This window comes from Cladophialophora carrionii (genome assembly GCF_000365165.1).
Source record: "Cladophialophora carrionii CBS 160.54 unplaced genomic scaffold supercont1.8, whole genome shotgun sequence".
Taxonomy (NCBI): domain Eukaryota; kingdom Fungi; phylum Ascomycota; class Eurotiomycetes; order Chaetothyriales; family Herpotrichiellaceae; genus Cladophialophora; species Cladophialophora carrionii.
Window position 1 is genome coordinate 853,185 of NW_008481833.1, and position 15,537 is coordinate 868,721.

Below are 15,537 nucleotides of genomic sequence, written 5' to 3' on the forward strand. Positions count from 1 at the left end.
CATCCACGCTCATCATCCCTTGCAGTTTGTGCCGAGCCAGACAGAGAGAAGGGAAAAAATTTGCCGGAAAAAATATCTCGTTGTTGTCGACAACTATCAGCGACAAAAGCGCACCAGAAATCACCTGTCCCTTGACCTCGTGCTCACTTCCCGCTCATTCTGGTTACGAGTACTAGCCAACTCTAGCTGATGTTGTGCCTTGGAATCGAGTGGCGGTGAGCCTCGGGAGCCCCTCCGTAACAACGGAGCAAGATAAGAAGACACGGTATTCCGATCGAAGCATTCGCTTTGATGCATCTAGCCCGGGTTGGCTTCATGTAATATGACCTTTCTGTAGCACGGCCCGTCTGCAATTAACAGCCTCCCCAGCCACCGCAAGCAGAAGTCGCCCATTAAAAGATAACGCAATATCTACCTGGTATCACTGATTCAAGTACAAGCATAGTCTTGTCACCCCAAAGGGGCGCAAGAGAAAAGCGCCGTCCAAGCCCCTCGGTTCGCGTGAACATATCGGGCTTTGTGCCGTGTTCCTTTGGAAACGCCCACGCTGAAAGATAGAATAGTCGCGATGACCCTTTTCGGGCGTCTTCACGACTCGTGCTTCCCACTGAAGCCGCTGAAATCTCTTCGTGCGAAGAAGCTTCGTCGTCCTTCTCGCTTAGAGTCTGGTGAGTCTCGTCCACTGGTCGCTGGCCGCAGACCGTCGGTGGAGACTCCATTGTTCGCTGCGAAGCTGCTGCGGATGGTGACTGTCCCAGAGCCAGCTTTGACAGATTGCTCGGAACCACTTCCTTGGTCGGAGACGAAGAACATGGCCTCGCCGAGGTCTTTGGACCGTAACATATCGTGGTCTTTGACTTGCAACACGAATTGCGTATCTGCCGAGCACGGCACCTTGAAGCTCTCTTGGTTTTCATCGTATTCGACCGTTCCTGAGGCCGATCTCACGGCCTTGGTCTTGTGCACTTCTTTCGACCCTTTGGGTCCAACCATCTTCAAGACGACCTGGACATCGGCCTTGGGAGCATAGCCAGCCGCAGACACAATCACGAAATTCGCCGTGCCGGTCTCTCCTCCTTTGGCAGCCGTGATTGTTGAATGATTGCTCTTGGTACGAATGTGCATCATGGGCGAAGGCGTAGCTGGAGTCGCTGGTGTGGTAGCACCATCCGGGCTTAAGCTGTCTTTGGCTGGACTGGCCATGGTCGGCGTGACTACCCCTTCTGCAGCGTCCGCTGTGCCATTTGTACCGTTCAGACTGGACTGTGTTTCCTCTCTGCTGCTTTTCCCACGAGAAAAGCCATGTTTGATGAAAGAGGCACCCTTCACCACCCCACCGCCGACTTTGCCGATTCCCTTCACCGGCGCACCTACCACTTTGCCTGCTGGTGCAAATGTGCCTGAAAAGGTTGACGTTCCTTGCCTTGTTCGGACGACGTAGTCGGGCTTGAACAACATTCTAAGTCGAAGAACACCCGACTTTCCGTCCAGGGTATATGAGAGCTCTTGAGGCTGGAATGGCTCCAGCACCTGTAGGTTAAGCACGGCGGAGCCCAGGTGGTCGGCTTTGTCGCCAAAGTCCCAATCATAGACGTCGACTCGGAAGTCGGCTGCTGTCCGGGATGGGACCTGCACCTCGAAGAATTCATTCCAGGCTGGGTGAAGTGTCTTCTTCTGCGTTTTGGTCTTGTAGACCTCCTTGCCGTTTAGCTTGAATTTGCAATATGGATCACTATAGCCGTTGCGATCAGCTGACGGGAGATCTGCCGCATCCATCACGTCAACCCTCAAAGTGCCCATGTTGTTGATGCTTTCGCTGGGGTCAAGCTGCATCTTGACGGGCAGATATTTGAGATCGACCACGACCTTGTTGATACCACCGTTGTTGCTCCTCAATGTGAGCTCGGTGGGCTTGTACAAGCATTGCTGCAAGGTAGGCAGCGTAGGACCAGTCAACTTGGCGACGATATCGTCATCGTCTGTCTTGCCTGTCTTGTCGACCTTCTCGGTCAAGCGAAGAGTGATCCGAGACATATCGATTTCTCGAACCATGGCATCGCCCGTCTCACCGAAGTGATGATCCTTCTGTCGAATCTTGGAAGAGGTATAAGCTGGGAAGGCGTGATCGTCCATCAACACTTCGAGCTGCACATCCGTCTGCGCGAAATGACCTTCGACCAGATTGAATACGATGAGACCGGATTCTGCACGAGATCAGCGTGAATACATTCGAACTTTGATCAAGCTTACCGTATTTGTGGAGATCTTCTGGCGTGATTTTGACTTTGGGAGCCTGCTTCTTGGCCGATGCGATAGACTCTTGGATGGATGGCGCTCCATTTGCGAGGCCGCTAAGCCTGCCAGCCTTATCGAGGCTCTTTCGCAAGTCCCCGTTCTGTCTGGCGACATCCGTCGACGGTCTTGCATCAACGGACGACTTCTTGCTGTGGCTGGGCGTGGCAGGCCCATCTGTAGCTTCAAGCGCAGCTTGCGCCTTTCGCTCTTCTTCCTCTTCTTCTGGGTCCATCACATTCAAAGTGGGGAAGAAGGAGACGGTGTATTGGATGGTGCCCTTTGCTTCACCAGCACCGCCCATCCGCAGTCCGTCCGATAATTCGGCTTTTGTATCGTGGACTTCATAGCCGCCCTCCTCAGCTTCTTTCATGTAATCGGAAGCTGCAATTTGGACCAGCCCTAATGAGCGATCTTTGCCGAGCTTTTCTTCGTCCATCACCTCGAGTATCAGCCGTTCACTCGGTGTATGTATCGGGACATAAATGACCTCGTCCCACGTAGGATTGAGGTCGTTTTTGTAGGTAACAGTCCGGCCTTTCATAATGCTTGACAACAAGACTCTGGCGTACGGGTCTGACTTGCCCATGGTCTCGTAATTCCGCAGGTTCTTCGCACTCTGGACATGGATACGCATCACACCGACCGGCGTAATATAACCACCTGAACCAGTGATGCCTTTCAAGGCGACTGGCTTCCAGTCCAGGTCCAGCTTGACCTTGGACCCAGTCGAGGTTCCGTGCAAGTTGTACCACTCCTGGCCGCTATCAACGAGCTTGAGCATATCATCTAGTTTGATCTGGTAGGTGCCCAATATAGGGTCTGTTGCAAGGTCGCGGCTGTCTTTGATCACCAGGCCGATCCGGGCCTTCTTGCGATCTGTGATCAGCACTGACTTTGTATTGTCAGAGAAGACCGGATTGTTGGTGTGCTTGGGCGTGTTGGTCTTGTGGATTTCCTTGCCGTTGAGGAGTAGCACGGCGTAGGGATCGAACGCACCAACCATACTTTTGCTGCCGTCCAGATCCTTCGCTTGTTCGATTGTGATTCTTGCAATACCCGTGTTAGATTCTGGCGGCGGCAATATCTCTCCGGTATCGAGCTTTTCCGGCTCCAAGACTGGGAAGAAACGAACATCGCAAGTCAGAACTCCGCGGTGCTTCCCATTTGCGAGGACATCGATGGACAGATTTTCGTGCTCTGTCGCTCCTTCCAATCGGTCCAAGGCGAATGTAGCCGTCCCCAGATGCTTGTCCTTACGGACGTCGTTGTAATCATAGACCTGCAATGTAAGGGAATCCGTAAAATTGGTAATGATGACGTACAGAGTCTCGTTCCAGCGGGGGTTGTGGTCTTCATGGATTGTCTTCGTACGTGCAAGCTCCTTGGAATTGTTCAGGGAGACAATCACATACGGATCTGGTGTGCCTGAGAACTTGTCGGGGTTCTTCAGTCCGTGTGCGTTGTGAATCGAAACGGCAACAACTCCGATTGCCAGGTCGATCGGATTTCCTGATAACAGTTTCGCCACTTCGATCGGAAAGACGTTGGGTTCGTACATGATCGGCGCAAGGTTTCCGTGGATCTGTTCTTTGATAAAGTTCTCCAGTCCAGGGATGAAATTGATGTCGAAGCCAAATGTCTCGCCACCCAGAGGTTTGCAAACGTAGTCGATGGTCGGCCGGCCGAGGAAGCAGATGTCCACACGCTCGATATGAGGGTACGGGATCTGCAGCTTCATCTTGACTCGCATCAAACCAGAGAACTCAAAATCCTCGACAATGACCTTCATGGACTTGCTGACGAGCCCTTTGCCGATCCTAATTTCAAGAACCACTTTTGGATTGATCTTGGTTTTGAGCTGGCGAGCAGTCATATCCATGGTGTCCGTTGGAGTGAAGCTAAACTTCCAATCCATCATCACAATGTCGTCCTCCGCCCTAGGGTAGGTCTTGACGTGTTCAATACGAGGGGGCTTGGTACCCAGAACGAAAGCCTCGAGTCTCATGCTGTCAAGGAAGGCTGGAGTAGATGTGCTGAGAACTTGATCCACCGACATGATAACGGCCTTTGCCAGCTGAGGGGCGTAGATGGGCCAGAATTTGGCGAGGAAGCTGTTCATCCACTCGAGACTTTCCGTGTCGGTCTCCAGGCGTGCTTTAGCCATTTCCCGCGTGATGTCGTCTCTGAAGTTTCGCCTCACACGTCTGATCGAGGTCCTGTAGTAGGTGCCGCACGTAGCCATGACGATGAGAACCCATGCTAGGCCGCCCCCGAGGGTAGCAATCAGCCATGATGCGATGCAGGCAAAGACGATGACCGCCGTGTTATGGTACCAATCTGGAAGGCTTAGTGATCCGGTATGTGTCGGCGAAGAGCATATACACACCACCAAAGAATTTCTCATCCAGCTTGCCCTCGAGGACTGTCTGGTGGTCTAATAAGTTCCGTTCGTCCAGATCTTCTTCCTTCTCACCCGAGCCAAAGCGCGGAGCCCAGCCGACCTTGTGCCATTGCTCTTCTTCCTCCGGTGGCACTCCATTGGCCTCGCCAGGCTGGGTTGTAGGGGCATTTGCTTTCGCGGCAACAGCTGCGGGCTCGGGCGGAGGTAGATCGTACTGGTCGGGCTTTCCATCGTCCTGTTGCAGGGTCTGGGTCAGTGATGGAGATATAAGCGAGTCCGGGAAGAATGCATTTACTCACAATGTCAGTGGCTACTCCGATGCCTTTTGGTGGGCGACCGGTAGCATACTGCCGCTATGAGTTTGTCAGTGGTGTACGGTCCAACCGCGCTTCTCCAAGTCTCACCGATCTGGCTTGCGCGGCCTTTTCTTCAGGCGAGGCATTAGGATCAAACTGCAGGGCAGCGGAACCAGCCTTCTTGCTCTCGTCCAGAATCACCCGTGCCGCATCGTCGCCGGTCACGGAGCTGTTGGGGTTCTGGGCAGCCTCGACCGCGCCTTGAGACTTGAGTTCGTTCTTCTCCCTCTCGGAGCTCATGGTGATTGGGTGTGGAGACGATCAATCGACCCTGGTCCGAGCTGCTTCAGCGTCTACTGGTCATGCGGAAGAAGGGAAACCAGACACAAAAAGAAGAATAAGTCAGGGAAGAAACGAGCCGACAGTCACTTGTGCGACTGCTACGCTTTTCCAGCCGCACCAAGAGGAAATAGATTGGACGCGAAGAGATGAACCCGCTGAGGAGAGCGCCTGCGGTCGATGGCTTCTTGTTTGACCGGCGACTGGTGGTGAGAGACGACAGATGCGGAGAGCTCCAGCTTGGTTGCAGGGGGTTCAGCTTGGTAGGCGCTGCTTAGGCTGGAACGCGCCTCGTTAGGCACGTTAGGCTTGCTGGAGCCCGTCAATTACTGGGCAAGCCCGGTCACTAGCCCACCTCGGAACTCGAGTTCTTGACACTCGCCGGCTTCGCCTGCCCGGCAGCCGGAGTGACAGGCATCAAGCAAGCTGATCTTCAAGCGTGGCCACTGCTGGCGCCCGATAATGCGTCGCTTTTATTCGCTGAATCTTGCGATCGATCGTCCCCTCCCGCGGCCTCGTAAGCTACGCCATTCGGCAAGAGATAATGCACATCGTCTTGGTGGCTCAATTTCTTATTTGTGAGGCCCGGTCAGTGCGAACCCGGTTTTTCTTCTGCTACGAGTTGCGTGTACACCGTCGCTGGTGCCACGTGAAAGAAAAAATCTACCCTTCCGCTTGACCGCAGCTGGACCTCAGCGCTGCCGGGATGTCAAAACTCGGGGATCTCGGCGCATACCTCATACACTGGACAGATACCTCGTACATGTATCCATCCCATCCATCTTCGGGAAACTTCCCACACAAGTTCCTCTGGCGTGATTAGGAACGTCGCTTAAACCACCGTAACTGCATCTTTCCCGCTCGGAAATATCCTTGTGGGACCCGTGAGGCAAGTGACGCTCCAGCTCGGGAATGCTCTCTCGTCAACCGGCTACACAAGCGTTGTTGGTTCCACCTGTCATTCCCATATGACGGCACACCGCGTGCACGCCTAATGGAATGCATGTTGTGGATTGGCGAAAGCAGATCGGGTATCAGGAACCGCCATGAAATCAATACAAGATACTGGCGAGCCGGCTCGCAGCCCGCCATGAGATATGTCCATCCTTACTTGACGCCAGTCTGCATTTTCCGCATAACCTTCTCGATGATGGCTGGCTTTTCTCTGCAGTTCGGACAGTACCAGTCTTCATCTTCATCCGGCACTTTCTTCATGTTCAAGCACCCTGTATGGAACCATTGGAAAGGACAATCCTCGTTCTCGCAAGCCACCATCTCACCGTAGCTGCGCTGGTGGCAGAAACAGTAGACCTTGTCGTCTTCTCCGTCATCATCGTCCATTTCATCGTCCTCGCCCGCTTCAGCATCAGCGCCCTCGGCCGCAGGTTGTTGATGCTTCTTGTTGCCGCGTCCTCTTCTCGACTGTGAGGCATCAGTCTCTGAGGCATCTGCTGATGACAGGGCCGAGTCTGCATCTTCCGAAGCTGCCGTTCCGCCGCGTCCCCCACGCACTGACGGGGACTGGCCCTTCTTTCGCCCAGCAGATAATCTTCCCTTATTTGATGCCTTTTGCTTGAGCTTGTTGACCTGCTGATGTGAGATGACTTTCTTTGGAAGGCCAGACTTTTTAGGGGGTGCCGCGGCCTGTTGGGAACCAGTGGTTCGAGGAATGCTGCCCGCACGGCTTGTACCTGTGGGGGTTCCAGCCTTTGGAGTACCTGGCCCAAGCGAGGACTGCCGTAGGCCTGAGGGCTGCGCAGGGAGATTTGCGCCGGCTAGTGGATTTCCGAGCTTCCGTCGTTTGTTCTCAGCACCGAGGGAATGTTCACGCTCGCGTTGACGTTGTTGCTGGACAGCCGAAGCAGGTGTCGCGGGGGCCGAACTCCGTTGCGCTGGGGCAGTCACGGTATTGATCTGTGGCACCGGTCTTGCTTGCGTCTGCTGGACCGTCGCCGCCGTCTGCGCGTTGGCCCTATGTGCATTTGCGTTGAGAGCACTGACAGATGCATTTTGTAGAGGGATGTTTGTGGGCAACTCGAGAAAAGGCTTTTGCGCTTCTGTCTTGCGGTTGAAAACACTAGGTAATGGCGGTCCATCCTGAAGTTGGCCGTCATTTTGCAGTTCTCTGATTTTGACGTCGAGCTTTTTGACCTGGCGCTCGAGGAGCATGCACGCTTTTTCACTCAACGCGATTTTCTGGTCTTGGAGCGCCAAGCAGAGATCATAGTTCTTCTTCACCAAATCGGCGTATTCATTCTCCTTTGGATGAGGTGCCAGCACCCCATTGGTCTTGAGATGCTTCTGAATGTTGGCATCTTTCTGGTTCACCACGGATAGGTGTTTCTGAAGGTCTTTGTCCTTGGCCTGGATTTCCTCCATCATGTGGGTGATCTCAGCAGGCAAATTCGCCGCATCATGAATGAATTGCTCCAATACGGAAGCGCAGTCTTCATTTGATGCCATGGCGGCGGACGCAGGACACCGAGACCCAAAAAAGCGGAGGAGTCTCAACCTAGAGTGAACGGGCTGTTGACTTTTGCTTTACTCGCGTGTTGCGTGTTCAGATCACCGCCACAACACCAAAGCATCAACAGGTCGATTCTTGGCTGTCCGGAAATATAAACGTCCCTCACTCCAAAAAGGTCATGATGACTGACGCGGTCGTTACTGCGAACTTGATGACAGATGAGAGATGCAAGGGGAAGGTGAAGGAAGAACTGAGCCTCGCCCCTTTGGCTTTGGCAGCGATATTATCACCTAACCTCTTTTGTCTTAGTGTCTAGAAATTGTGGCTGCATTTACGCCACGCCACATTCACTTAAGATCTACCCAGCCACATTTCTGCGTCAATGAACACTCCTCGTACAATGAGAATTTACAGTAACTGTAGCCATCAACATCTGTAATTTCCGAACGATAATCACTTCACCCTACTCGATAGACGAAGCTGGGAGAATGCGCCACCAGAAGGTATCGAGGAGTCTTCAACAACAAGGCACGTAATGCCATCGAAACGGCCGTATCACGCGCGCAGTTATTCACAGTGCGATCAAATCACTGTCTCGTTGTAGCATGAAAGATGGCCATCGTGCAAGAATACCATGAATCATCCATCGCCGACCCGGTCCCAACATTCACTCTCTCAAGCGGCCTTCAACGCGAGATTGAACAGAACGGCATCGCACGTCCGAAAGGCTACACAGTATCATGGCATTACAACCCCAGTGTAGAAAACCACCACTTTGGACAAACCCATCCCATGAAACCATGGCGCCTCACGCTGACAAAGTCCCTGGTTCTGTCGTACGGCATGCACCACGCAATGGACAGCTATGTGTCCCGCGCCGCCACGAAAGAAGAACTCGCGGAATTCCATAAGGACGAATACGTCGACTTCCTCTCTGTGGCGACGCCGCAGAACATATACGAAATGTACCCGGAACTTGCCACCGGGACGTTGGGCTATTCGTCGCACATCTTCGGTGTCGGCGACGACTGTCCCATCTTCGACGGCTTGTTTGAATTCTGCTCCACCTACACAGGCGCCTCCATCGACGCGGCTCGAAAACTCTGCGCCAAACAATCCGACATTGCGATCAACTGGAGCGGCGGCCTCCACCACGCGAAAAAGGGAGAGGCGTCCGGGTTCTGCTACGTCAATGACATTGTGCTCGCGATCCTCCAATTACTGAGATATCACCCGCGGGTTCTTTACATCGACATCGACGTCCACCACGGCGACGGCGTAGAACAAGCCTTCTGGTCGACCGACCGAGTCATGTGCGTCTCGTTCCACAAGTACGACAAGGAAGTCTTCTTCCCCGGCACTGGTCCGCTCGAATCCACCGGTCCCATCCACCCGGACAACCCGGGCAAGAACTACACGATCAACGTCCCCTTGAACGACGGCATTGACGACGAGTCCTACGACTACCTCTTCCGCAATGTCATCGATCCTGCGATCAAGACCTTCCACCCAACAGCCATTGTATTGCAATGCGGCGCCGACAGTCTCGGCCACGACCGCCTCGGTTGTTTCAATCTGAATATCCGCGGTCACGGCGCATGCGTATCGTTCGTAAAGTCATATGGTATTCCTCTCCTCGTGGTCGGGGGAGGCGGGTATACGCCCCGAAATGTTGCCCGTGCGTGGGCGCATGAGACGTCCATACTCATCGGCGCAGACCGCAACTTAGACCCAGCACTGCCCGAACATATGCCCCACCGCGACGCCTTCAGAAAGGAAGGCTTCACACTGTTCCCCAACCTGGGCGGCTGGCGGCGCGAGAATCTTAACTCTCGCGCCGACATTGAGAAGATCATCCGGCATGTCAGGGAACAGCTGGCGGGGATTAGAGGCGCGCCGAGCGTGCAGATGACTTACATCCCCCCGGACATTGCGGGCTGGCGGGACGACGTCGAGGAGGAGCTGAAGGCAAGGAGGCTGGAAAGGGAGGAAAAAGGCGAAGAAAGGGATGGAGCTGGCGGATTATTAGCCAAGGTCAGCAGGAGGAGGGAGCTTGAGCGAAGAGACGGATTTGGGGGAAGTGTCGCGTTGGCTAGTGGGGCAGCAAGTCTGAAGCCAGGGGTAGGGGGAGGGGACGGGAGTAGGGTGTCGACCAGTGAGGACAAAATATGACCACAAAACTGGCACCGCCGGGTCCGTGGAGCGGCGCATTAGCACCAGAAGCAGCACCAGCAGAGGCCACGGTGCTTACCCAATATTAGGGATTTTCACGCCCTGGACAATTACCGAAGCACGCGCGATGGTGCTTGCTGGCTTCAACAAACAACGCAATACGGAGTACGGAGTACGGAGTACACTGGTCCTTACCCTCGACGCGCGTGCCACCCTTTGGCACCTACGATTACTGAGACAGCATCTGACCATATCCATCCCCTACAAGCCCTAATTATCCCGGAGGATCGTCGACGGTCTACATGATACGAGCTGCGGGCGGCGAGTCGTCCTTTCTTTCGGTCTCACGGTCACTACCGTGTACGTACTGAGCACAAGCTGTACCCTTGAGCCACAGAGGACTTTGTGTACTAGCACACGGTACTGTACCGACGACCTCTCGTACTCCACGCCTACTGTGCCCTAGGTCCCCGTAGGAAGCCACATCCTCTAATGTAGGTAACCCTCGAACGTCCCCTCGCCACGCAGCACGAGCTACTGTACTCTGTACTCTGTATGTAGAAGCATACCTATACGGAGTACCCTGAGAGTCTTTTTCAGCCCGGCACTCTGGGCAGACCCCCGTTGTACTTGTACTCGTACGCTCCACGCCTCGCGCTCGCCTGTGACGTTCCGGCGCGTTCGACCTGCCTTTTTTACTGTAGAGAGACTGTGTCATCCATCGCTCAAAGAGCAATCAGTGCCTAACATAAGTACTCCGTACTCACGCTACTGTGGGTGTGAAATTGCCCATGTCCCTACTCCGTACTCCGTACTCTCTACAGTAACATCATCAGATCCTCCCCCGAGATGCGAAACAGAGTGCCCTCGACTGCCCTGAAAATAGTTCATTCCTTGCTGTTCCCCTTCCTTCCTTTTTCCTTCCCTCGTTCTCCCATCGATTCACCCCAACGCTTCGCTTTGCGCCATCCACACAGTATGACACTGAAGAGATAGATGACCGCCTGACATGAGACTTACCAGCTCCCTTGTTGCCGTGGCAGCTATGCCCAGGGTCACGGGTGGTCTAGAAGATAAACCCTGGAGTGTCCTTGTCCTCGGGGACCTGGGTAATCACGACGCCATGGCTTACACGGTTCGAGAAACGGACTGGGTGTGGTCATAAAGGCCACTCATTCGCAGGTGTCCACGGTCTCAGCGGCGACGTTACTTTGGGTTTTGCCTCGAAGGCACGCGGAGCTCGTTTTGTTGCCCAACATAATACTTATTGAGTCGACAAATACACGCACCAGCCGGTGTTATGTGTCTGACTTTTGAGATTACTTTCTTCGCCGGATAGAGGCAGGGCGGATTTGTCCTCATCTCATCATAGGCGGGGCGTGTAATTTCATCTCTGCGGTTGGAAAGACGTCCGAAAGATGGCCTATCATATATCGGCCACCAGGGAACATGTATGGTGGCAGAGATTTTTGAATCGAATCGAATCAATCCTTGATGGGGTTCGCAACTTGGTTGAGAGCCAACAAATTCAGCCGAAATTTCATTTGCGTGTTTGATTTCGGCATCATGTCTCATAATCGTCTCTATATCGGGGTATCCAAGCACAATCGTGATAGTGTCAGTCGTAACCTGTCAGCAAGACATGATACGGACCGTTAACCCAGGATTGTATAGCGGAATCCAAAATGGTTGGTTCAAATGATACGCTCAAACACCCGCCCTCAACAGGTCGTGAAGTCGTTCGTCATAGATCCATCTGCATCGGTGAACTACAAACATTCGCTCGTCGTCTACAGGTCCCGGGGCCGCCCAATGGTTGTATAACATTGCTAAAAGTCATGTCTCGTGCGACACTCCCTGGTGTCTTGTGTCTGAACCACGCTCTTTGCTTGATGTGCAGCGGTGCACCGCAGACTGGCGTAATTCATGCCTGGTTTGGGAGGGTTGGTTGTCCACGGCGGGTCTGGGCCGTGCTCGGGAGATTGAGAACGAAAGGAAGTGGTTGATCAGGGTTTTCTTCCGATGACAATGACACTGCAGGACTGGTTAGCATTACACATCTGCAAGGGGGTCAGATGAGGGCTCGAGGGCTTAGCGCGCTTACAGTGGGAAGTAGTAACGGTATTGTCGGGAATTGATCTCCTGGAAGGCTTTGGCGCACCAGCCGTTAACTTCTTCCGGCTTCTTCTATATCAGGTGTCAGTGGCTGACTGCGGACAGGAGTCGATATCGACTTACCCCCAGGAACCGGGTGCATATGTGCATGAGCCAGCCCTGCAAGCCTGTCTTGTAGAAGCGTTCGAAGAATCGCCCGATGTCTTTGAGCTTTGGGTCGCTGGCCCAGGGCCCCAATGGCATTTTGACCTTCTGCTCTTGCACATCCACAAAGCCAGCTTCCTCAATCAGATGTTTCATCTTGGTGGAGATCTTGAAATCCCTTCCAGTGGCCTTTGCCATGTCTTCGGCGATGCGGCTGAGTTTCACGATCTCGGTGTCTGGTGGTTCGTCCGGGTCATCTGTCCTCGCATCGATCTCCATTTCATATTGTTCAATCCAGCCGCCGGACCTCATTTTCCTGGTCACAGTCAGTACATGTGGTGTGAGAGAGAAGAAGAAGCAAAACGCATAGGTGCGAGGCAGCGGTATTTGCATCACTCGACTCACTCAAAGCATTGTTGGTAGACAGGTTTCCAATCTTTCACGCCGACAAAGAGGTTTCGGATATGGACGAGGTCGAACAGCATATCAGGGTTGTTGAGGACCCAATCATCCGTGACATCCTGTATGATGAAGGAGCAATTCGGCTCAATTGAGAGGTCGTGGTGAATTGTATCGAATCCGATGACCTCAGCGTCAGGATATCTTTGGGCTACACCTTCGGCCCAGAAGCCCGACCCAGTGCCGACATCTGCGATACAGCGCAACCTGGACTCATCGATAGGCGACAGGAAGTACCTGTCGCCAAGAAGAAGCAAGATAAGGTGGTGAAGCGAGGCCTCATTCTCCTTCGAGACTTCATCGTAGGGGAACGGGTGACCCTCCTTGTACTCGTGATAACGACGACCATGCTCAACGCGGAAGTTGTGGATCGATGAGGCCTGGGAATACGCCGAGTCTGCGACATCTTCATCTTCAAGTACCTCGAATCCCCCATACTCGGAATCAACCGGAATGCCACCTGGCAAGTTGAGATCCTCCATCTTCTTTTCACTATCAGTCATCACCAAACTTGCATAGTTCTAGCAAGAACGAATCCAACCAGCCGTAGGAGAATATCCAAGGGAAAAAATAAGACGAAAGGATCTCTGTAGGATAATGAACTAAATTCTCGGGCGTCGCGGTGAACAAAGAAGGAGATATCAGATGATCTAGTAGTGGGAGAAGGGAGGCAGCAAAGCATAATGGGCGAGCCACTGCGAGAACAGCCTGGTTAGCGAACTGGAGCCCTTAAAGCAATCCTGAAACGAGGTATTTCGGTGCGAAAGTGGGGAGGAGACGGACCACTGCTAGGTACGATAGAATCATAGCAGGCAGACCAAGAGGGTCGTAAAGTTGTGGATTCGACCTTTGCGGTTGGATTGTCATACCGACTAGCTGGAAAGCATAGGTTTGAATGGATCTTTCTCAATCTCGGATCAACCCACTTGGCATTATCGCTGCCAATGTGCGGCCGCGTACCGAGAATGAAGGCTCGATTGCTGCATCGTACGAGTGGGGGGAGGAGATAACGACTGATTTGATGGTCCGAGACTCTCAGTCGGACAATGGTCAACCTGGGACCTTCAAGAAGGGCGGACGAGGCAGGGTCAAGGAAAGCGGACGAAGGCGCCCGGAGGAGAAGCCTGAAGGTGGTGGATTGAGTGGAAGGGGCTCGGACCGGATAAGCGACGATAGTCGGTGGACTGACTCGACGAGGAGATAGTACCGGGCGTTCAAGAGCTTTCCCACAAGCGAGACAACGAAAGAGGGGATTGGGATTTGGTCGAGTGGGAGCGCAGCGTTGGTTGGTTTTCACTGCTCGCTGAAGGCAAAACTAAGTTAGGGAAATTCCGCAAGCCACGATGAACGGCGTCTGAGAGGCCAAGTGCAGGCGCGAAGTTGCTGCTGGAGCCCGCGGGTGTCATCAGAGTGCAGGAGGAGTGACCAGCAAGTCATGGTTACGCAACAGGATGCAAGTGATGCAACCGTCAAAACCCCGGAGACGTTGAGCCTGGAGGCCTGTCAGTTGTCTCGGACCGTCGAATCACAGGGGCGTCCAGTCTGTCGGCGTCACTGTGAGTGCTGCGTCAATGTCACCGGTGCACAATCTACCGAGTAGGCGCAGTTCTCACCCTGGCTGTGGGCATTCCTTCGGGCTCAGCGCACGAGCAATGTGTCGGCAATTGGCGCCCTTCCCCCTTGAAGCTCGGCTGGCCTCGTACATTGCAGCTCTCCGGCTCATTGCACAGTAGAGTACGAGGTAGGGGACGCGACGGGTCGTCAGACCTCGTGCGGACGGTGTCTTTTCCAGAAGGGTTCCCAACAACCCGGCTCGTGGGATCCCTGATCAACGAACCCAGAACACCGGGCTCGTGTTTCGGCATCGACGGACCCGGCGGCTAAACCCAAGGCGTGCGGTCGTCCCGTCTGTCCCTCCTGCTAGGCAGCTTTGGCGTCTCTCTAGGCATCAATGGAGAAGGACGCCCCGACACCGCAGAATAGCCTTATTGGTACCTAGAGCGCGAGCCCATCAGCCGAGCCCATTATTCGCTTCACAACCCACCGGCCCGGCATTCTGGTACCAGTCTAACGGGTCACGGATAGGAGCCATCCACCCGCCAACCGTTTTCTCACTCCCTCCCTGTCACCTCAGTGCTGGCGCCATCATCGTTGCTCGGGTTGCTGCGTAGCAGGATCGTTGATGGAGGCAGAAACCAGATTCAGGTATATTTGTGCTGCGAGGCAATTGAAGATCGAGTCATCTCACGGGACTTGCTTTGGTCACTGTCTTCTGCCAGTTCGGCCAGGATTTTCCTTTGTTCTGCAGGTCCTAACGCACTCGGCTCGCTCGGATTTCTGCCGTGTAACATTGGCAAAGCTACAGTAGAACTGATCGCTCGTTGTGATCAATAGAGCAAGGTGCCAATCCACAGTACGTAATCTAGCTATGAGTGTGCAGGGGTGCAAAGAGGCCAACCCCATTCTTACTGGACGTCCCCAGGCCCTCGACGACGTGGCTAGCACAACTCTCTCTGAGCACCTTCCAGCACCGAGGGAGAGTGAGGGCCAAGGACGATCGGCTCATATCGTTCCTAAACACGAGTCCCCCTGTGGGAGCACGCGGTATCCAAATATGTGAGATCAAGTCCCATCTCGAGGAGCTACAGCAGCTCAGGAACTGCTCGAATGCTGTAGTCAGATATCGCTTAGATTTCTCAATTGTGCGGACTTGCTTTCTCCTTTTTCTTCTGACGACGGCTGATGGGCATCCTACAGACCAATTTTGATCAGACTGGCTCTTTTTCCTCGGGATGAATCCATGGCGATCGTGGGCGATCCGGCTTGCGATTACTTAGCACCTGCGTGCA

At 53.8% G+C, this 15,537-nt stretch overlaps 4 protein-coding genes across 4 annotated transcripts; 1 reads left to right on the forward strand and 3 right to left on the reverse strand.

Moving 5' to 3' along the window:
- Positions 1–588: 588 nt before the first annotated feature.
- Positions 589–5,292, reverse strand: G647_08972 (uncharacterized protein; the record flags this gene model as incomplete). Its single annotated transcript, XM_008733277.1, has 4 exons — positions 589–2,204; positions 2,251–4,632; positions 4,682–4,943; positions 5,101–5,292. The coding sequence occupies 4 exons, from the start codon at positions 5,290–5,292 to the stop codon at positions 589–591; spliced, it is 4,452 nt and encodes a 1,483-aa protein (XP_008731499.1).
- Positions 5,293–6,438: 1,146 nt separating this feature from the next.
- G647_08973 (uncharacterized protein) lies at positions 6,439–7,794 on the reverse strand (the record flags this gene model as incomplete). The annotated part of the gene is made up of 1 exon (XM_008733278.1): positions 6,439–7,794. The coding sequence occupies one exon, from the start codon at positions 7,792–7,794 to the stop codon at positions 6,439–6,441; it is 1,356 nt and encodes a 451-aa protein (XP_008731500.1).
- Positions 7,795–8,410: 616 nt separating this feature from the next.
- On the forward strand, positions 8,411–9,970 carry G647_08974 (uncharacterized protein; the record flags this gene model as incomplete). Its single annotated transcript, XM_008733279.1, has 1 exon — positions 8,411–9,970. The coding sequence occupies one exon, from the start codon at positions 8,411–8,413 to the stop codon at positions 9,968–9,970; it is 1,560 nt and encodes a 519-aa protein (XP_008731501.1).
- A 2,100-nt stretch (positions 9,971–12,070) lies between these two features.
- On the reverse strand, positions 12,071–13,191 carry G647_08975 (uncharacterized protein; the record flags this gene model as incomplete). Its single annotated transcript, XM_008733280.1, has 3 exons — positions 12,071–12,157; positions 12,209–12,545; positions 12,635–13,191. 3 exons carry the CDS (start codon positions 13,189–13,191, stop codon positions 12,071–12,073), a joined length of 981 nt encoding a protein of 326 aa, XP_008731502.1.
- Between the last annotated feature and the right edge of the window lie 2,346 nt (positions 13,192–15,537).